Raw genomic sequence first — 22,500 nt, forward strand, 5'->3', positions numbered from 1 at the left:
ACAAAGAGAGTGAATGTGTGTGTGTATGTCTGTGTGAAGAAAGGAGTAATATGATGTATAGAAAAGACGTGTAACGTATGTGTCGAAAAGCGTGCACAGAATGTGTATGTATAAAAAATGAGGAAGAAGAGATGAAAGACGAAAAATCTGTGCAGTAGAAAGAGAACGGGAGGCTGAAAACATATAAGAGAAAACGGAGTGCTTGGAGCGGTGACTTGTGTTTACATATTACTGGTTCTGAGAAGCGCGTAAGCTTTAGTGTACCCTGAATATGAGAGAAAATGGGATATTTCTATGGCTGACTAGATTATTTGCTACATAACTTCCCCCGAGTGAGGAGGCACGACGAACGATACGTGCTGCTTAGCTGTGGCGCGTGGTGCTGAAGGCGTGGCCAGCGATGTCGGGTCGTGAGGTGCCGTCGGGGTGTGCAGGATGTAGGCGGGCTTGACTCGGTCTATGGCTATGACGTCGGAAGAGCCGTTTCTGTTGATGGTGATGTTTTTCCTCGTCCTGCGGAGGACCTCGAAGGGGCCTTCGTAGGGGCGCTGTAGTGGTTTACGGACAGCGTCAACCCTGACGAAGACGTGTGTGCAGTCTTCGAGATCCTGGCTGACGAAGGTCTTGGCGGGGTGCGTGCGAGGTTGCACCGGCTGCAGGCTTCTCATCGACTCCTTAAGACTGCTGGCGAAGTCTTGGACGCTGCAGGGGCCGGCGTCGGGTGAGCTGGTAAGGAGCTCGCCAGGGAGTCGAAGAGTGGTGCCGTATACGAGCTCGGCAGAAGAGTGGTGAAGGTCCTGCTTGAGGGACGTCCGGATGCCGAGGAGGACGAGGGGTAAGGTGGCGTTCCACTTCTCGCGTTGGTCGCTGGAAGCCATCAGTGACGACTTCAGCTGGCGGTGGAAACGTTCCACTGTAGCGTTGGCCTGAGGATGGTAGCTGGCAGTCCTGTATCGTCGAATGCCGAGTAGTGTCATCAGTTTGTTCCAGACACTGGACTCAAACTGGCCGCCGCGGTCAGAAGTGAGGCTGACAGGAACACCGAAGCGTGAGATCCACGTGCTGATAAAGGCACGTGCAACGGTGTCAGTGGAGATGTCAGTCAGTGGTGCAGCTTCTGGCCAGCGAGTGAAGCGGTCGACACAGGTGAGGATGTAGCGGTAGCCGTCGGAGTGAGGAAGAGGGCCAACGAGGTCGATATGGACGTGTTCGAAGCGTGTGGAGACTGGCGTGAAGGTGGCTGTAGGGGAGCGTGTGTGTCGCGTCACCTTGGAGGCCTGACAGGTGGTGCACCTACGTGTCCAGTCTCTCACGTCCTTGTTGATGGCGGTCCAGATGAATCGGGACGTCATCATGTGTTGTGAAGCTCTGATGCCAGGATGTGAGAGGTCGTGCAGCTGACGGAAGAGTGGATACCTGTGCCGTTGAGGCAGGTATGGTCTGACGGTGTTGGTCGAGACGTCAGCGTAGATGTGCACTTGAGTGCCTGGTAGCTGTACTCTCTTCATCTGTAGTGCGGCGTTTTCTTTCAGTTGCTGCAGCTCGGCGTCGTCGGCCTGATCGGCAGCAATGGCGGCGTAGTCGATGAGAGAGGTAGATGTGGCACAGATGTTGCGTGACAGGGCATCGGCTGGGGCGTTATCTTCACCTTTCACGTAACGGAGGTCCGTGGTGAACTGAGAGATGAAGTCTACGTGGCGCAGTTGACGTGGTGAGTAGGATGACTTGTTCTTGATGAAGGTGCTCGTCAGCGGCTTGTGGTCAGTGTAGATATGAAACTGACGTCCTTCGACAAAGTACTGGAAGTGCTTCAATGCCTTGTAGATGGCGAGGAGCTCTTTGTCGAAGGCGCTGTACTTCTTCTCGGCAGTGTTGAGTTTCTTGGAGAAGAAGGCGACGGGTTTCCAGGCACCGTCGATGTGCTGCTGTAGCACTGCTCCAACTCCGGTGTCGGAGGCGTCCGTGGCGATGGAAGTAGGGGCGTCTGGGGCAGGGAAACTGAGCGCTGTGGATGTGAGCGCCTTCCGGGCAGCGAGGAAAGCGTCCTCAGCTGCGGGCGTCCAGGCAAGGGTGACGGACTGGCCTCGTTTGGCTGGCTTCACTAAGGCGTAGAGAGGCTGGAGGAGGAGCGCGCATCGGGGAATGAACCTGTTGTAATAGTTCAGCATCCCGAGGAACTGCTTCAACTGGCGCTGAGTTGTGGGCTTCGGGAAATTCTGGATGGCAGTACAGCGACTTGCAGTTGGGGTGAAGCCTGAGGAGGACACAGTGTGGCTGAGGAAGTCGACTGAAGGCACGCCGAACACGGACTTGTCGGCGTTGACCTGGATGCCGTAGTCCTTCAGACGAGTGAAGACTTGCTCGAGGTGTTGGCGATGAGCAGCGTCGTCTGGGCTGGCAACAAGAATGTCATCGACGTAAGTGAAGCAGAACTGCAGTCCTCGCAAAACTTCGTCCATGAAGCGCTGGAATGTTTGAGCAGCGTTCTTGAGACCGAAGGGCATCCTAGTGTATTCATATAGTCCGAAGGGCGTGATTATGGCCGTCTTCGGGATGTCCTCGGGGTTGATGGGGATCTGATGGAAGGCCTTTACGAGGTCGATCCTGGAGAAAATTGTAGAGCCGTGCAGTTGTGAGGAAAACTCCTGAATGTTAGGCACTGGATACCTGTCCATCTCGGTGCGGGAGTTTAGGGCTCTGTAGTCCCCGCAAGGGCGTATGTCACCGTTTTTCTTGGGGACGACGTGAAGCGCAGACGACCAGTTGCTGGAGCTTGGGCGGATGATGCCTTGCTGCATCAGAGACTCAAACTCGGCCCTGACCTGTTTGTAGCGTTCTGGTGCTAAGCGACGAGCCTTGGCGAAAACAGGTGGTCCGGTGGTCTCTATGTAGTGTAGGACGTGATGTTTCACTGGCTGCGTGGCTGAGTATGGCTGTGTTAGTGTTGGGAAACCCTTGAGGATGGCGGCGAAGGGGTTATCTCGGCAGACTGCGGAGATTCCGGTGCTCTCGCCAGGTGCCGTTCGGCCACGGGTCCGCAGGGAAGTGAGACGATCCAGCAGCGTGCCATGCTTCAAGTCGACTAAGAGGTCGTGGTGGCGTAGGAAATCGGCGCCTAGGATGGGTTGGGTCACAGCTGCTACGTAAAAGGTCCAGTCGAAGGAGCGGCGGAGGTTGAGTTCGAGGTGTAGTGTCTGCCGCGCGTACACAGGGATTTTCGAGGCGTTGGCTGCATAGAGGTGCGTGGTTACAGGCAACCTCTTCTGGCTGTCTGTGGCAGGCAGGACACTGACCTCAGCGCCGGTGTCGACGAGGAACTTAATTCCGGTGCGTCGGTCGTAGACGTGAAGTAGCTGTGACTTGGGCTGGCGGATCGTACGCGCCGTGAACGTCCGCCCGTTTAGTTTGACGCCGGGGTGGTGTTGTAAGTGCAGGGTTGGGTGCACTTAATGGCCTCGCTACCGAACCTGCTGTGGTAGTAGCAGACGCCCTGGGTTCGTGTAGTGCTACGCGACCGAGAGCGGTAGCGAGGGCGTCGAGGTGACGGTGGGCGGCGACGCTGGCGGGTATTTAGCTGTTCCTGCATCGCGCTGACCTGCAGGGCCAGCTGCGACACAATGTGGGTGAGTTGCTGGACGTCTGCTGTGTTAGTGACAGTGGCGACTGAAGACGGTGGCGTTGCCGACGGAACTGTCGACATATAGTCGTCAGCCAGCTGCGCGAGGTCTGGCGCAAGGCGTTTGAGGACGGCTTGCCTGAGGTCGTCGTAGGGATTGTCCGAAGAGGGGGCTTTCGCGATGGCGTCAGAGACTTGCAAGAGGACCTCGGGTGGCAGGAGAGTGCAGGCGTGAGTGAACTGTTTCAAGGCCTCAGTGATGTTGTTTGCCTTGAAGTTCAGCTCCAAGATGGTAAACCACATGTTGGGGTCGTGGCTGTTGAAGGCTGGAGCCCTGAAGGGGGGAGCTGGGGAGGCGGTGTCCGGTGGAGCCATGGCCGTTTCTTGTTGCTGGCGTGCGATGGGGCCTGGTGGCTTGTTATGCGAGTCGTGGAGCAGGGTGTAGTGACGCCTGTCGGCGAGGCGCGGGTTCCTCCGGCGCCAGGTGCCAGTGAGAGGTGGCAAGGGACGCCTGCTGGGCGCCACTGTGCAGTGATGGTCCTAGGCACGTACTTTACCGCACTCGCACTTACGGCTTGGAACGCACTGCCGTGAACGAAGTGTGTAGTCTGTGTGTGTGTGTGTGTGAGTGCGTGTATGTGTAGGTGTTGGTGTCTGGCACACGGGGGTTGGTACGCGCTGATGCACACTAGGGAGTTTTCTAGGGGCAGGGGTTAACACACACAGGGGGAGGGTGGACGACGGGGGAGAGGGGAGGGACGGTCGGGAGCACTAACACTTTGGTGGGGGAACGTTGCAGGGAACGCCGCCCTGTTGTCGAGCGGAAGACGGGAGTACCGGTGCAGGGGGGCGCCGCCCTGTTGTAGAGAAGCGAAATCAGGGCCAGTGGGGTCACGGCCGGGTGGCGGTGACCGTGCGTGGTGAGCCGGAGAGGTGTTGCTGCTGCTGTGGTGGTGATGGAGGCTGGGCAGCAGGTGTGGCAGGGGTGGCAGGTGACCAGGCAGCAGGTGGAGTTGGCGCGGTGGGTCACGGCAGCAGGAGAGGGAAGGACCTGGTGGCGGTGGTGAGGCGGCAGGTGAGCGTGGCCTCAGTGGCCTGGGTGGCTGGCGAGGCGTGGTGAGTCACAGCTGCGAGAGAGGGTGGCTGGTGACTGGCGAGGCAGCGGCGGTGACCACGGTTGCTGGGCTGGGTGACGGTGTGTGTGTGTCACGTGGCGGCTGGCCGGGCTGGGTGGCGTCGGTGGGTCACGGCTGGGCCAGGCTGGGTGGCGGTTTGGCCGTGGTGGTCCGTGTCAGGCGGGGGCTGACCTGGGCGAGGTACCTATAGCTGTGGCGACGCTATAGTGCTAAAGAACCTGGGACACAGCATTGGTGGAGCTGGCCACTACGGTCTAACTCCGAGTCACCATTTCTAGTGATCTAGGTGGAAGCCGCCAGGAATGTGAGAAGAGAAAACCGACAGGTAACCGTCAGCAGTTGCAAGTCCTTTAATCTCTTAACTCGCCAGAGATAGAGAAGAGAAAACCGACAGGTAACCGTCAGCAGTTGCAAGTCCTTTAATCTCTTAACTCTTTTTGTTCACCAGCTAAGGTTGTATTTATAGCCACTTGTTAGACTGGTTAAACTCTCTCTAATTTATTTAACAAAAACATGAACATGTACACAAGAAATACTGAACATAAAAAATGATTTACATAAAGATATGAACAAAGAGAGTGAATGTGTGTGTGTATGTCTGTGTGAAGAAAGGAGTAATATGATGTATAGAAAAGACGTGTAACGTATGTGTCGAAAAGCGTGCACAGAATGTGTATGTATAAAAAATGAGGAAGAAGAGATGAAAGACGAAAAATCTGTGCAGTAGAAAGAGAACGGGAGGCTGAAAACATATAAGAGAAAACGGAGTGCTTGGAGCGGTGACTTGTGTTTACATATTACTGGTTCTGAGAAGCGCGTAAGCTTTAGTGTACCCTGAATATGAGAGAAAATGGGATATTTCTATGGCTGACTAGATTATTTGCTACACACTATCGTAAGGTCTCAGGTCAGGGTTCCTAGCGAACTGACGTGTTTAGTGAGCAGTGACCTGACGCTATAGCTGGCTTGTGTAGACATGGCGCCTTGTATTGCTGAGTCGTCTGGTTGTGTTAGTTCGCTTGTTCTCGAGGCCTTCGTTGCGAAGATCTCAGAGGTGGAGTTTCATCGAAGGATCTCGAAGGTGCAGGCTGAGTTTCGTGAGAGGATCTCAGACCTGCATGCCGAGTTCTGTGAGAGGATATCAGCACCTGTGAGAGGGTCGTGCCCTACCGTCACTTTTCCTAATAAGGTGACGGAGGAGCAGTGGTCGGTTGTGTGCAGGAGCGCCAAGAGGCTGAAGGTCCTCAAGGTGTCTTGCATGGAGACGAGGAACCTTTTTAGTGTGCTGGAGGGAGTGACGGAGGAAGAGGTGGACGTGGCGAGAGGAGACAAAAAGAAGGAGGGGCAGACGCAGTTACCCTGCCCCAAGGTAGAGTGCTTGTGTTTGGTGATAGCCAGGTTAGGCACTTAGTGTGTTTTGTGCCAGAGAAAGGAAGCGCAGGTCGAGGGTGTGTTTGCCAGGTGCTGGGATAGGGAAGGTAGCTGACAGGCTAGACACTGTTTGGAAAATGATGGGACCAAGCCCACTGTTTTTCTCAGCGCAGGAGGGAATGACCTTGGTAAGGACAGGAGTGAGGAGCTGTTTTGGAGGTTTAGTCAGTTTTTGGATAGGATTAGGGGCAAGGGAGGGATCTCTGTGGTATGTGGTGGTGTCTTGCCGAGGAGGGGAGTCGGTGCTGAATGGCTGTCCACAGGGTTATTACAATGAATCGCAGGTTTTGTGTCGTATATCCGATAGTAAGAACGCTTATCATGAGCCAAGTAGCTCTCTCTCTCTCTCTCTCTCTCTCTCTCTCTCTCTCTCTCTCTCTCTCTCTCTCTCTCTCTCTCTCTTGCGAGTCATTGTAAGAGTAATGAATGGGCGTTCATCGACAATTGGAACCTCTTCTATGGTAGGGACACCTTGTACGCCAGAGATGGAGTGCATTTATCACGCCAAGGGTGTTCAAGTTTTCGGCCGGAACACTCGAGCGGGAGGTAATATTAAAGTTATATTTGGCGCTGGTCAGACCTCATCTAGACTACGCTGTGCAGTTCTGGTCCCCACATTACAGGAAGGATATAGGTTTATTAGAATCAGTATAAAGGAGAATGACAAAAAGGATACAGGGGATGAGTATTCCTTACGAGGCGAGACTGAAGCTGTTAAATTTACATTCTTTGGAGAGACGTAGGTTAAGAGGGAACCTGATAGAATTCTTTAAGTGGTATAAGGGTTATGACAAGGGGGACGTAAGCAAAATTCTTAGGATCAGCAACAAGGACAGAACAAGAAATAACGGGTTCAAACTTGAAAAATTTAGTTTTAAGAAAGAGATAGGAAGAAATTGGTTCTCAAATAGAGTGGTAGATGAATGGAACTGACTCAGTAATCATGTTGTTAGTGCTGAGACATTAGGGAGCTTTAAGAGAAGATTAGACAGGTTTATGGATGGGGATGATAGGTGAAAATAGTAGGTAGATTTCATACAGGGACTGCCACGTGTAAGCCTGGTGGCTTCTTGCAGCTTCCCTTATTCATTATGTTCTTAACTACACTCTAGCGCTTTTTTCGTTAGTCGGGAGGGAGGAAGGGGTTGTGAGGTCGAAATGGAGGACAAATTAGTTAAATCTAGAAAGGTGAGAAGTTGCTGAAGTGTTTACTACACATATTGTAGAAGTATTTTGGGGTGCTATCTTGGCTTGTTATCTACCTATCATAAATCTGTTTTGGTATGCAATCTACACTTTATTTTGTGATTTACGTGTTATGAATCTACCTTGGTATGCGATCTACACTTTATATTATGATCTACAACAAGAAAAGTTGTACTTATCAAAGTTGTACTAATCAAGGAAAACACTTGTGTTGGTTTCGAGAGAAAATGTTTGGTTAGAGAGTCTGAAGTATGAATGGAATGTCTGTTCAAGTGTTGAAGTTCACAAAGAGGAGACTGTGAGACAGAAGCAACGTATATTAAAAGGTTCATGGAAAAAAAAAAAATGAAGCTCAAGGGAAAAAACTAATGCTCGAAACATACATATGACAATACCTGGCCTGCCATCATCATGTACCGTTGCAACAAATACCACAACCCTAGCAAGCAAATCACATATTGCATGAAATCAATTTTCGTGATCCTTAGTCTTTCTTCCTTTTGGCGCTGCTACCAAGGAGGGTCGCGGAAACTGCCCTCAGGAGTCGACGGATGAGAAGTAGCAGCAGCAGCAGGGCCAGCAGCAGGAGACCTATCACGTCCAGCATCAGGAACTCCACCCAGGAGAGCTGGGCGGCCGGGCACCTCAGCTGGGGCGCCCCTCGGTGGCGGACGACGTATTCAGTCCAGAAAACCGCACGCTCCTTTGGCGTCGTCGGTTGATCCCTTAAGGACGCCGACATCCTGGCCACGTTCTCTTTGTACCTGGACAATGACAGCACCAGTTAGACACTCCAGGCCACCTCGCTGACTGGCCTTAGCATCATGGATGCCTAACAGAAACAGTCATGAACCACAGAGTGAATGTACACTGGACAGTTGAGAAAAACTCACATCGGGTTGTTGATGATGTCAGTGAGGGCGTCAACGATCCTGTCGGCAGTAAGTTCCTCCCACACCAAGACACGACCAATATTCGAGTTTTCCACGACCATACCATTCCTAGGCTGGTCACCGAAGACGGGCAAGACAAGGAGGGGCTTTTCATGAAAGATAGACTCCTGAAGGCTGAGGAGGCCGCCATGGGAGATGAAGACTTTCACGTTGTGGTGAGCTGTGGAACAAAAAAAAATTCATAATATTCACACAATGAAGAAGAGAGCTCTGTGAAGCTCATTATATGAAAATATAAGTAGTTACAGTTAGTGGAGATCTTCGTCAGAGAAAACAATGTAGCATACTTACCAGAAAAGGAGCTTATTGTCTATTTAGGTTAGTCTTTTAGAATCTTTATGGTCTTTATGGCAGACCTTATTTTCGCAATGCTGTGCAGTTCTGGTTTCCATATCATTGTTGGAGTCAGTACATAAAAGAATGACTAAAAAAGGTACACGGGATCCGATATATCATTTTAAGAGGATATTGTAGCATAATTAACAGTCGATATAGAACGTAGATAATATAGGCATCTCATAAAGTTACGGTTTTAAGTAATATAAAGGATACAGTTGGGTGTTAAGAACAAAACGTAACGAGTTAAACCTGAATATAGTTAAATAAAAGAAGGGGATAGGAAATATTTCTTGTCAAGTAGAGGTAGATGACCTGAATATATTTAGTAATTAGCTTGTTCGTCTTTCTAGATAATCTATGGATTAGACCATATGTATGAGGCATACAAACTTTTCGTAGACTTTTGCATGATCTTCTGTTCCTAAAGAGCATGTCAGGCGATTGTGCTAAGCTTCCTTGCAGGAATACAAGCTCCAACAGAAACAGTATATTTCATCGTAATGATATGGTGGCTGACTTACCGAGGATGTCCTGCTGGGGGAACCAGCTGCTGACCCTGACGTTGTCGGACGCGCCCTGCAGCTGCCCCTCGTACTTCCACAGTACCCGTTGCGGCAGTCTTTGGAAAGCCTCCAGGAAGAATTGAAGGTATTCCGGGGGTATTTCACCACGCAAGACTGATCCCAGACTGAAGTAAATGACGCCCGTAGAGCCTGCCCCTGTAAGCCACGACTCCAAATCCTGAGATAAGATAAGTGCCAGTTGTTAGTGACTGTAAAAAAAAGTGTGATAGCTATCTTTATTAATTTTGTGGTTCTTAATGTCCCAGTTTGCTGCATCCCTGACGGTTACAAATAAAATAGGTTTTAAAATCATATTATTTACCTGCGGCAGAGGCTCGCCGGGGCGGCAGTGCATAGCCCCCACCTCCACCTGTGAGGGCAGGAGGGGCACCGGTGTGGTAATGGTGAAGTGAGTGTTCATCAGTGTCAGACTCTGGTTCCTCTCGATGTCCAGCAGCGGTGGCAGGTCAGGGAACCGAGCTGAGATCTGTACGAGTAACAGGATAAAAAACTGTTTATGAGAGAGAGAGAGAGAGAGAGAGAGAGAGAGAGAGAGAGAGAGAGAGAGAGAGAGAGAGAGAGAGAGAGAGAGAGAGAGAGAGAGAGAGAGAGAGAGTTACAGCACATTTTACATTTGTACACTTGCACATTTATACAGAGAGAGAGAAAGAGGGAGAAGCTGTTAGATTTCCTCCATCCGATCCTATTGAAAAATTCAAAAATTTTGGGAAAACAATATTTAGGTCATTGCATCCCGAGCATCAATCCAATTGGAATTTTCTAGCGAAATTTGAGACATTATGATTCCCTAATTGATAACAGTGTATAACAATGAAAAAAAACGGAAATGAGACTATTCTTTTCTAGAGTTATTTTTTGCGTAGATTAAGAATATAACATCCGTTTCTTTCTGTGACTCTCCAGTTCTTCGTAAATAGCAGTGCCTGCAATGTGTATCTGAACGGTATTTTTTGTTGCTTTTACCCAATGAGTGGAGGCTATTCATAGATGGATCCCTTTACAGCATAAAAGCAGTTCTGTTGCACATTGGGAATACCATGCCTTCAGTTCCAGTTGCTTACTCAGTCATATGAGAACCTTGCTTTTATTCTAGACCGCAAAAGTTACAAAGAGCATGAGTGGTTAATTTGTGCAGACTTGAAAGTAGTAGCCATACTTAATGGGCTACAAACTGGATACACCAAATTTATGTGCTTTCTTTGCAAGTGGGACAGTAGGGACAGGTCAGAACATTATATACGCTCAGAATGGCCATCTCGGGAATCTATGACGCTTGGATGCCATAATGTAATTCATGAGCCACTAGTTAAGAAGGAGAAAATCATTTTGCCACCACTGCATATAAAACTAGGCCTAATGAAGCAATTTACCAAAGCACTGCAAAGGGATCTTCCCTAAAATTAGTGATGCCAAGATTAAAGAGGGTATATTTGTAGGCCCTCAGATTCGCAAGCTTATAAATGATGAGGACTTTGAGGCGACAATGGATGAACCTGAGCTAGCGGCTTGGCATGCATTCAAAGATGTATGCAAAGGGCTTCTGGGAAAGCACCAAGAGTCCCAGCGAGAGCGTAAAGTGGAGAGGCTAATCAAATGCTACCAAGATCTCGGATGCAATATGTCACTGAAGATACACTTTCTTCATTCTCATCTGTCCTTCTTCCCAGAGAACGCAGCAGATGTGAGTGATGAACATGGAGAGAGGTTCCATCAAGATATAGCGTCAATGGAAAACAGGTACAAGGGAAAATGGAGCCCTGCTATGCTGGCTGACTTCTGTTGGAACCTGAAGCGTGACACGCCTGAGACGTCTTATAAAAGAAGAAGTAAATACTAGATTGTAGGTTAATACATTATATAAAGCTAACAGACATTATACATTAATTAAATAAATACAATGAAGACATTTAATCTGACTTTGGGAGCAAAATACATTTATGGAATCTTGGAAATCTCTATTAATTGCATAATTATTAAAACAGCGATTTACAAAAAATTGTGACTTGGCATGAAATTTTTGTTATCAAATTTGAATTCAGCACACTGAACTTCATAATAAAACGCACATGAGAACTATGTTTTCTTCTTAACCCTGAAATTTGTTGTACAGTGTAATCAAGCCCATTTTTTTTCCCTTATGTTAATAAGAAATACGATTTCTTGGTACGTACATATATGTACGCATGGGAGGTAGACCAGGGGTAACATGCATAAGACACGTAAACAATTTCTAACCCCCCCCCCAAAAAAAAAGGCATGTAAATACATTGTTTATTTCTCTTTATTTGTTAACTTTTTTATAAAATTGTTCACGTAATTTTGTTAAGCTCTATTTCATTTAGGAAATTCTAACCCACGGAAAAGGAAAAAAAAAAATAAATAAATAAAAAACAAATAATAAAAACTGAAATATTTAACTTTTGATAGACACATTTCACTTTTACTCAAAGACACTTATGTTTTAGATAGAACTAAGACAGGTGATAGTCTTCAAACCAGTTAGCGCAGAGTCCCACATCACATTTTCTGCATCTGTAGATCCATCTGGCCCTGCACCCTTGCAAACGTTTCTTTTCTGTTTTGATGATAAGGTGGCCAATATTGTCATATTTTATTTTATCCATCTTTTGTGAAGTGTGAAGGGACGTCAACTTTGTTACCATTTGGGATTCACCGTGATTCAACACAAGCATCTCCACACATGACCTGATGAAATCCAGCAGGGGGATCTTTTCCATGTCCTTCAGGCCCAGGATGCCACCAACTTTCCTGTACATGTGCCAGGCTTGCATCATCTGGACGTTCAAAAACCACATGTATATACACCAATACCACTTTCTGTTTCGCGTGTGAATGGCATAGTATGAAACTAGGTTGTCAATGAGATCTACTCCGCCCGTGTGGTTGTTGTACACTCTCAGCCTGTGAGGCAGGTCAACTTCGATCTCTTTCTTTGCATCACGAGAGCACCTAGATAAAATAATGAGGTTTATATATATATATATATATATATATATATATATATATATATATATATATATATATATATATATATATATATATATATATATATATATATATATATATATATATATATATATATATATATATATATATATATATATATATAGACACACACACACACACACATACAAGAATAAATGTAAGCTACATCTAAATCCAAAGAATAATAGCGTTAGCGAGTAAACTTTTGCAAAATACTTGGGAATTATAAATTGATATCTATAAATCATTTCAATTCCTTCCCATAAAACTTTTTGATTTACCTGTTGCATTTCCCCAAAGGTTCGGGGTCCACATAGTTGCTCGCAATGTAGACAGGTCCTCCATCTTTCCAGGTCACAATGACCATGTCCTTGTCAATACAGGTAGACTTCATCTCACCTCTCTTCATCCCTGAAGCCTCCTGCTTGGATGAGACATCAATGTGGTAGAGCCTGATCTGCCTCATTGTGCCCAGAACACCGACCTTCCTGTTATTCTTCAGGTTGTCCATCAGATCAAAGCTAGTGAACAGATTGTCAACCACGATCTTTGATCCTTCTGGCAGGTTGGCTTTCTGTACCAATCCATAGACAACGTCAGTTCCTTGCCCCAGCCCGTACTTGAAGACTGAGTATTGGCTCCTCCATACGGGGTGCAGGTTATGAGCTCACCAGTTGTGGTTGCCAGGGCCCAAACTTTGAAACCAAAACGTGTTGGCTTTCCTTTCATGAACTCTTTGAGGGGGGGAGTGAGGGCCAAAATACCTTATCATTGACTCGTCCACGCTGACAAACTCTGTCCTCTCCGCATACTTGTTCGCCGTGTCATTTTTTTTTTTTTTTTTTTAACATGGCTACTTTCCAGAAAGGGTCGTCTTCATTAGGCTTGTTCAAGTTGGCAAAGTGAGTGTACCGCATTACGTCATCAAATGCATTTCTGGACATGGCCTTCTTTACAAGTGCGTTGTTGGTGTCCTCGCGTCTTTCGTCAGACATCTACTCAAGTACATAATGGCGTGGCTGGCGTGAATCCTATTTCTATTAACCCTTGACCCAAAATCCTGGTTGTTTTGCTGGCCTGCATATCTCTTAGACTTCTTGACAATCTTGTCAATGCAAGAATCAGGCAGAATCAGAATGAGGTAGTCGTAAGGAGTCCTAATCACATCAGGGTCAATAAGAAAAGTTGTCTTTGTCCATTTTTCAACGCAAAAAGGGGGGATTTTCTTTCCTAGGTCATTCTTTGACTTAGAGTGCATCCTCTCTCCATTCTTGATCCTGGGAAGCTTTCTTATATCCCCCTGGGTCAAAATCTGGTCCTCATTTTCACTGGCGTCACTGGCAGCCACATGATTGACTCGTGGGCGTCGCTTATGACTAGAATTGCTGGTAGAAGAGATGCGCACGGGACCACTGGAAGGTCCCTCCATGGGGGTCGTCAGGGTCAGTAGTCTTCCAACTTTTTCAGTTTTTTCTTCTTTCTTTTAGTAGTACGTAACTGCACATCATTAACAGTTGAAGCTTGATAATTGTCATAATCATCCTCCTGGTGAAAGGTCACTAATTCTGCCTGCCAGCTGAGGATCTCCTACCAAGGTGATTTGGATTTTTTACACCGGACTCTTCATTCTCGCTGTCCTCGTCAGTCAGGCCTCCGATATCTTGAGATGGCATAAGGAAAACATCAGTAGGATGATTAGGTGGATCTTCTTCCAATTGTGCGGTGATTTCCTGAACAGTTAAGCTAGTAGCTCTGCAAACAAAAACAAGGGTTATAGTTATTATTCTGCGATGTTGTAGGTGAGGCTGCCTACGGTTTGGTCATTCTACTGTTTTGCCCTAAGAAAAGCGACTAAGCTACGCTAAGTAAATAAAAATACTTTAGAGGATGGATTTAAAATATGAAATTTACGTAAATTATTGAAGAAAATTCTTAATTACGTGTTTTTACGCAATTTACGTCGTTCTGTTGAAAAAAATATCACTTTATACCTGTTGCCCGGGGTACACCGCATGCGTACATATATGTACTCACCTATTTTCAAATGTATATTTAAAGTACAAAAAATAAATAAATTAATTAATTAATTAAATAAAAAATTCTTAAATTATGCAATATTGATGCACTTATAAATAGATTTTTAGAAACAATAAGAAAATAAACGAATGCGTTTCTTACCTCTTATGATATGATCCAACTCGGCGACCGTGAAATCCGTCCATAGCTGGTGAATGCTGAAGTTATACTGACGTAAGAAGGGTTGTTACGCTCACTACAAGAACGCGATAATGCACTCTAAAAGTAGCGCTAGTATTGCTCTTCACTCTGAAAAAAGACTCTGGCATCTATTTCTCTCGTATACATTTTTAGACAGTCAAAAACATGAGACTTTTACGTACATATATGTACGAGAGGGATGTGATGGTTTAGATTAAGAGTGTTAGCCATACAAGGAGTAATAATATTAATATCGAGTGTGCTGTACTTGAAACATCATTATCCAAATACAGTGTTATAAGTTTTTGTCCTGAGTTATATATATATATATATATATATATATATATATATATATATATATATATATATATATATATATATATATATATATAAAGTGAGTTCAGCGTTTACGATTTATGTGTAGAGAATGACAGGCCAGTATTCTATAAAAACCACTGGCCTGTCATTCTCTACACAACCTCTGAGAAGACAACAACCTCCTCTGCCACTGAAGAACGGTCAAGGACCCGAAATCGCGATCTGGCGAAGATGATATCCTACGGGAAAATCATCAATATTCTTACCAAAGAGAATAAGACACTCCTTCGAGAAAAAGAAAACATCATGAAGAAAATCATAAACGCTGAACTCAGTATCACTTTCAACGAAATATGTACAAGAGAAAACCTCCTGTCCATTTATACACTCAATATATATATATATATATATATATATATATATATATATATATATATATATATATATATATATATATATATATATATATATATATATATATATATATATATATATATATATATATATATATATATACTAGTCACCAACAGTTGTCAAGATTCAACAGGTCGGCACTCTGTTTCACCTACATACAGGGTAGGAAATATAATGAACGCAAACTTAATCCCTTTACCTTTGCTGAGTGACTTGGACGATCATGTCCCTCCATCTTTTTCGGTTTTCAGTCATGTGTATAAGTTCTGAAGGTCTGTAGGGTTGGTTGTTGTTTTTGATGATTCTTAATTCTCTGTCTTCCTCTCGCTCTCTTCCCCTCTGTCTTTCCTGTTATATTGAATAGCTCATTCTTGTTGTTCCCAACTGTGTGGCACATAAATTTGAGTTCTCTTCTCTTCACTTTTCTCAGTAGTTTTCTATCTGTATTTGCTTGTTGTAATGCTTAAGTGTTTGCTTTTCTTGCTGAGAGTCCTGAGCAGTCTGCGTAACGTCCACATTTTAAAAGCGTCAATTTTATCCCAAACTTCTTTGTTTAAGGTCCATGTTTCACATCCGTATTTTAGAGTTGCCCATATATATGTTTGAGTATTTTTATTCTGGTTATTATGCTTAGTTTAAAGTTGTATAAGTGTTCTCATTTCCTGAAGGCTTGTTTAGCAACTCCTTTTCCTGATTTCTGTGATGCATCGGCCATCTGTTGTGATTGTAATTCCGAAGTAGTTGAAGCTATTTAGTTGTTTAATGTTAGAGTTGTTATTTTATTGTTATTTTGATGTTGCATGCAGGAATCGCATTGTTCTTGGTTACTACCATTGTCTCGGTTTTCTTAATGTTAATTTTCAGACCATATCTTTCACTGCTTCTGTTGACCTCACTAACTAAGTTTTGTAATTTTTTTTGTATGTCTTCTGCATTCCTAACATTGTTAATGTTTACATCTCCAGTCTTTATGCCTTCGTAATCTTGTATGCTCCTGAATATTATCTCCTCATAATATGAAAAAAAAAAAAAAAGATTGGAGAAAGCACACGGCCCTTTCTGAGACCTCTTTTATTGCTTTTCCACTCTGATTTTTTTTGGGGGGGTCAATGTCCATTGCTGACTGTTGATTCCAGCACAGGTTCTGAGTAGTTTTAAATCCTTGGTGTTAATTTTTGTGTTTGCCATTAAGTTGCATAATTATTGGTGTTGCACTTTGTCAAAAGCCTTTTTCATAAACTATAAAACAAAGGAAAATGTTTTTTTTCCACATTTCTATTGTCCGCTCACATATGTATTTCATTATGTATATAGTATCTGTAGTACTTTTGTGTTTCATAAATCCATATTGTTCTTCAGATATCTCTCTTTCAAGTTTTGACTTGATTCTTGCAAGTAATACTTTTAGGATGAATTTTATGTGGCTTATTAAGCTGAGTGTTCTATGCTGACCGCATTCAACTATCCTTGCTGCCTTTGGTATTGCTAAAAAGACTGATTTCCCCATTTTCTCAGCTATAATTCTTGTGTTGAAGACTTTGTGTGTGACCCTCGTGATTTTATCCACCATTATTTTTCTCCAGCCTTAAGCATTTTTGTCATGATTCCATCGTCACTTGGACTCTTCCCTAACTTCATTGTCTGCATGGCTGTGCGTACCGCATTTCTTAGAATTTCTGGTCCATCCATTCACTCTGTTTTCTCTGAAAATTCTCTTGTATCATCCTCGAAATGTTCGTCTGTGTACTGACCCTATTTCTGCAAAACTTCATTTACGAGTATATCCATTAAACTTTTCCTTTCTTGCTTTTAACTGTACTGGATTTTGTTAACCTGTTTCCTGCTGTGACTTCTTTAATTTTCTTGAACATGACTTTTTTTTTTTTCTTAAATGCTATACTTCTGCACACTGCTTTTCTATCATTCATTTTTTTGCCTTTCTACATTCACCCTTAATCTTTTGGCTTAGTTCTTCATATTTGTCTTTCTATTGTTCTCTTTGTATCTTTTTTTCCATCAGTTCCAAAATTTACTGTTTCATCCATTTATTTTTTGGGTCGTTTTCTTTATTTTGGTAGTAGTTTACAAGCTGCCTCTAATGCTATATTCTGTATTGCTTTCCATCCATTCTCCCAAATCTCTTCTCCCAGGCATTCAAATCTGTTCTTAACATCTACTTCATATTCTTGTAATTTCTTATCTTTACATAGTATTGCTACATCTATCTTTCGTCTACTTTTTAGTTTTGTTATGTTTTTAAGTTTTATTTTTATATTTGATATCACAGGTACATGATCACTGGCGTGGTCAGCTCCGGGTTAGGTTTTGGTTTGAGTTACAGCATTTCCAAAACGTTTACTGATTGTAATATAATCTATCTGATTTCGACAGCACGTTTCCATCTAAAAAAAGCTTTGCGGGTGCTGTTTAAACCAAGTTTTCATTATTGTTAACTTTTCTCCTCACACCAGTCAATCCACCTTTCTCTGCGATCATTACATTCTCCAAGCCTAAAGGGCCCTTCAGTAGTTCCACATCTTTCATTTCCCACCTTGTTATTTATCTCACAAGCTGAAAAAGAACTAGCTAGCCACGTACTAGGGAGCTCAGACAGAAAAGACGTCACATAGAAGATGAAGGAATAATACCCTGTGGATTACCACAGTAGACACCTCCAGAAACGATAATTACTCCCAGTGAGGTCTAAAGAACTGTTCAGGGGGTGAACTTATCATTAAACCCAGCTGTGACCTCACAGCTGGGTTGTATCTCACAACCCAAGGGGGCAGCCACAGCCTGCCCTCTAAAGACAACTCTCTTCCTCCATACAAAACTACAAGCACCTAATAACACACACACCCTTCACTCAAAAGTTTTAAAATCATCATGGCGACTCCTACACCAGCCTCGGAGTCCCCATCTGGGGAGGGGACCATAAATGTCCCCAGGTCGGACTGCCTTTCTGTCGACGACCCTAAGCGTCTTGACACCCCCCCCCCTCAACTTTTCTTCATTAACTTCTGCAACATTCGCGGTCTAAGATCTAATTTTCAATCTGTAGAACACCACCTCCCCTCTTTTAAATCTCATCTTCTTTTCCTCACTGAAACTCAGGTGTCTGAGGCAACTGACAGTAGCCCCTTTTCTGTTCCCTCCTACTTTCTCTATCCTCTTTTTCGATCCAAAGCTGGATGTTACGTTTATGTGCGCAATGACTTAATCTGCTCTTGTGCCCACACTCTTGAATCTTCCGAGTTTTCCACCATCTGGCTACGACAACAGAGTCACTCTCAAACTAAATTTATCTGTGCTGTATACCTCTCACCTAACAACTCTGACTATAAGAAATTCTTTGACTACTTAACTTCCAAAGTGGAGCACATTCTGACCCTCTTCCCTTTTGCAGAGATCTCCATTCTTGGAGACTTCTATGTTCACCACCATCTTTGGCTTTCCTCTTCCTTCACAGACCATCCTGATGAACTAGCCTTCAACTTTTGCTATCCTCCACGACCTAGAGCAATTGGTGCAACACCCTACTCTTATTCCTGACGGTCTTGGAGATACGCCCAACATTCTTGACCTTTTCCTGACCTCTAATCCTTCTGCTTATGCTGTCGTCCTTTCTTCTCTGTTGGGTTCCTCCAATCACAATCTCATATCTGTATCTTGTCCTATTGCTCCAATCCCTCCTCAGGATCCCACTAAGCGAAGGTGCCTCTGGCGTTTTGCCTCTGCTACATAAGGGGACCTGAGGAGGTACCTTGCTGATTTTCCTTGGAATGACCACTGCTTCCGTGTCAGAGACCCGTCTTTGTGTGCTGAGCGCATAACAAAGGTGTCTGGCATGGAGACGTACATTTCTCACTCTTTTTTCTCGACCTAAACCTTTCAAACCTTGGTTTAACACAGCTTGTTCTCATGCTATACATGATAGAGAGGTGGCCCACAAAAGGTACTTAAGCCTTCCATTGCCAGAATCTCATGCACTTTATATTTCTGCCCAGAACCATGCCAAGTCTGTTCTCTAACTAGCCAAAAACTCCTTCATTAACAGAAAGTGTCATAACCTTTCAAGATCTAACTCCCCTCGTGACTTGTGGCATCTAGCCAAAAATATCTCCAATAACTTTGCTTCTTCTTCTTTCCCTCCTTTATTTCAACCAGATGGCACCACTGTTATCACATCTATTTCTAAAGCTGAACTCTTCGCTCAAACCTTTGTTAAAATCTCTACCTTGGATGATTCTGGGCTTGTTCCTCACTCTCCTCCACCCTCTGACTACTTCATGCTACCTATTAAAATTCTTCGCAATGATGTTTTCCATGCACTTGCTGGCCTAAACCCTCGGAAGGTTTATGGACCTGATGGGGTCCCTCCTATTGTTCTCCGAAACTGTGCCTCCGTGCTTGCACCTTGCCTTGTCAAATTCTTTCAGCTCCAACATCTACCTTTCCTTCTTGCTGGAAGTTTGCCTACATTCAGCCTGTTCCTAAAAAGGGTGACCGTTCTAATCCCTCAAACTATCGTCCTATTGCCTTAATTTCCTGCCTATCTAAAGTTTTTGAATCTATCCTCAACAGGAAGATTCTTAAACATCTATCACTTCACAACCTTCTATCTGATCACTAGTATGGGTTCCGTCAAGGCTACTGGTGATCTTTTGGCTTTCCTTAATGAGTCTTGGTCATCCTCTTTTAGAGATTTTGGTGAAAGTTTTGCTGTTGCCTTGGACATATCAAAATCTTTTCATAGAGTCTGGCACAAAGCTTTGAATTTCCAAACTACCCTCCTACGGCTTCTATGCTTCTCTCTGTAACTTCATTTCAAGTTTCCTTTCTGACGGTTCTATTGCTGCTGTGGTAGACGGTCACTGTTCTTCTCCTAAATCTATTAACAGTGGTGTTCCTCAGGTTTCTGTCCTGTCACCCACTCTCTTCTTATTATTCATTAATGATCTTCTAAACCAAACTTCTTGTCCTATCCACTCCTACGCTGATGATACCACCCTGCACTTTTCCACATCTTTTTTATATACGTCCAACCCTTCAGGAGGTAAACATTTCATGCAGGGAAGCCACAGAACGCTTGACTTCTGATCTTTCTAAAACTTCTGATTGGGGCAGAGCAAACTTGGTATTGTTCAATGCCTCAAAAACTCGACACAACCTTCCAGACAACTATTGCCTCTTCTTCAGTGACACTCAACTGTCCCCCTCTTCTACACTGAACATCCTCAGCCTGTCCTTTACTTATAATCTGAACTGGAAATTTCACATCTCATCTCTACCTAAAATATCTTCTATGAAGTTAGGCGTTCTGAGACGTCTCCTCCAATTTTTCTCACCCTCCCCCCCCGCAGCTAACTCTGTACAAGGGCTTTATCCGTCCATGTATGGAGTATGTTTCACATGTCTGGGGGGGTTCCACTCATACTGCTCTTCTAGACAGGGTGAAATCAAAAGCTTTTTGTCTCATCAACTCCTCTCCTCTAACTGACTGTCTTCAGCCTCTCTCTCACCGCCGCAATGTTGCATCTCTAGCTATCTTCTACCGCTATTTTCATGCTAACTGCTTTTCTGATCTTGTTAACTGCATGCCTCCTCTCCTCCCGCGGCCTCGCTGCACAAGACTTTCTTCTTTCTCTCACCCCTATTCTGTCCACCTCTCTAACGCAAGAGTTAACCAGTATTCTCAATCATTCATCCTTTTCTCTGGTAAAGTCTGGAACTTCCTGCCTGCTTCTGTACCTTCCTATGACTTGAATTCCTTCAAGACAGAGGTTTCAAAACACTTATCCATCAATTTTTGACTACTGTTTTGGTCCTTTTATGGGACTGGCATTTCAGTGGGCATTTTTTTTATTAGATTGTTGTTGCCCTTGGCCAGTGTCCTTCCTACATAAGAAAAAAAAAAAAAACGCCCACAAGTCGACCACTGACGCCCAACAGGATATCACACTCATACACCCTCTTGCCAGAAAACATCCTATCTGCAGTCTCCCAAAAGACAAACACGCATCCCTGGTACTGCTGGTGGAACCCAGGAAGAGAGTTGACAGCTGTAATTCGGCAGAATATTACAAAAGTCCTCTAACCTTCAGACACTCATAGCTATAAACCGAAGGGCTAGTGGCATTTGACAACACACAATACTCAGGACACGAATAGACCACAACAGACCGATCTAAGATAGTCATGAGACAACTCTCAAACTGTTGCTAGGAGAGGAGACGCCAGGACACACAGGATACACCAAGTGGAGTCCATGAAATGCTTATTTCCACAATTACTGAAAGCGTCAAATACGGACAGCCTTTCGTAGGGCTAATCCTAACGAGTATGGCGGGGTCTTACCGCCAGAACAACTCCAGAAAGAATTATTATTGGAAAGCCTTGTAAATATTGCCCCCAAACTCTTGCCGGGTCTATGTCTCTCTCTACTTTAGTGTGAGTCCTCCGTCCTTGATAGCCAGACTTTCACTGAGGCATGGGGCATCCAGCGTGACCAGATGCCAGTGACGGTAATATCGTACATTTTTGGTCAAAAATTATCGTATTGAATCAGAAAACCAATGTTTACGGTAAGAACATGTCAGTACAGTTATTTATTGAATTTATTTGATTTAATGCTGTCAAGTTACAACGTTAACATGCTATATATATATATATATATATATATATATATATATATATATATATATATATATATATATATATATATATATATATATATATATATATATATATATATATATATATATATATATATATATATAATTATTAATGTTATCTTATTGTAATATATTTCTACTGTACAAATCGTTCATGAACTTACTAGTTTTACTTCATGGATATGTCTGGATCCTCCTCCTCCTCCTCCTCCTCCGCAGCTTTACTTTGGTATATGACGTTTGAATTCATGTAGCGCAGCATAGCTCTTGTAGGCGTAAAAGTTGTGCAAGAGCATAGCTCTTGTAGGCGTAAAGTTGTTCTTACATTTTACACTCTGCCTGGGTAATCGCACGTCTCTAACAGTGTCAATTTTCAATGTGTTTCTATCTTTACTTTTCATCCTATTAATGTCTGAGAAGCACCGTTCGCACTCTGCACTGGAATGGGAGAGCGACAGTACTGACAAAGCAAAATTTGCCACACATTCATATTTCGGTGCTCCGTCATGATCAAGCACAGTTTTTACTTTTCCACAAAATTTATCCGGGAACGTTTCCTTGATCATACCCTTCTGTTGAGCCATGCTTGTTACTTCTTCAGTTAAA

General features: G+C 44.2%; 2 protein-coding genes across 5 annotated transcripts in view; both read right to left on the bottom strand.

Annotated features, from left to right (window-relative positions):
* Positions 1 to 6,668, bottom strand: part of LOC135089205 (UDP-glycosyltransferase UGT5-like) — a 28,077-nt gene extending 21,409 nt beyond the window's left edge. Inside the window, exon 1 of one of the 2 annotated variants that reach the window (XM_063984559.1) lies at positions 5,702 to 6,668. Coding sequence is in view for 1 of the 2 variants with exons in the window: in XM_063984553.1 (XP_063840623.1) it covers positions 5,683 to 5,730 (48 nt within the window). In the remaining variant the exon portion in view is untranslated. Of the gene's footprint in view, positions 1 to 5,682 lie in introns of both variants that reach the window. The other variant, XM_063984553.1, reaches the window with a different exon arrangement.
* Positions 6,669 to 6,806: 138 nt separating this feature from the next.
* Positions 6,807 to 22,500, bottom strand: part of LOC135089207 (UDP-glycosyltransferase UGT5-like) — a 20,437-nt gene continuing 4,743 nt past the window's right edge. For all 3 annotated transcript variants that reach the window (XM_063984563.1, XM_063984562.1, XM_063984564.1), the window contains 4 exons: positions 9,567 to 9,731; positions 9,203 to 9,422; positions 8,283 to 8,502; positions 6,807 to 8,153 (listed from right to left, as the gene is read on the bottom strand). In XM_063984563.1, the coding sequence (XP_063840633.1) occupies positions 7,874 to 8,153; positions 8,283 to 8,502; positions 9,203 to 9,422; positions 9,567 to 9,731 (885 nt within the window). In that variant the 3' untranslated portion in view covers positions 6,807 to 7,873. The remainder of the gene's footprint in view (positions 8,154 to 8,282; positions 8,503 to 9,202; positions 9,423 to 9,566; positions 9,732 to 22,500) is intronic.

The sequence above is a fragment of the Scylla paramamosain genome, chromosome 32 (genome assembly GCF_035594125.1).
Source record: "Scylla paramamosain isolate STU-SP2022 chromosome 32, ASM3559412v1, whole genome shotgun sequence".
Taxonomy (NCBI): domain Eukaryota; kingdom Metazoa; phylum Arthropoda; class Malacostraca; order Decapoda; family Portunidae; genus Scylla; species Scylla paramamosain.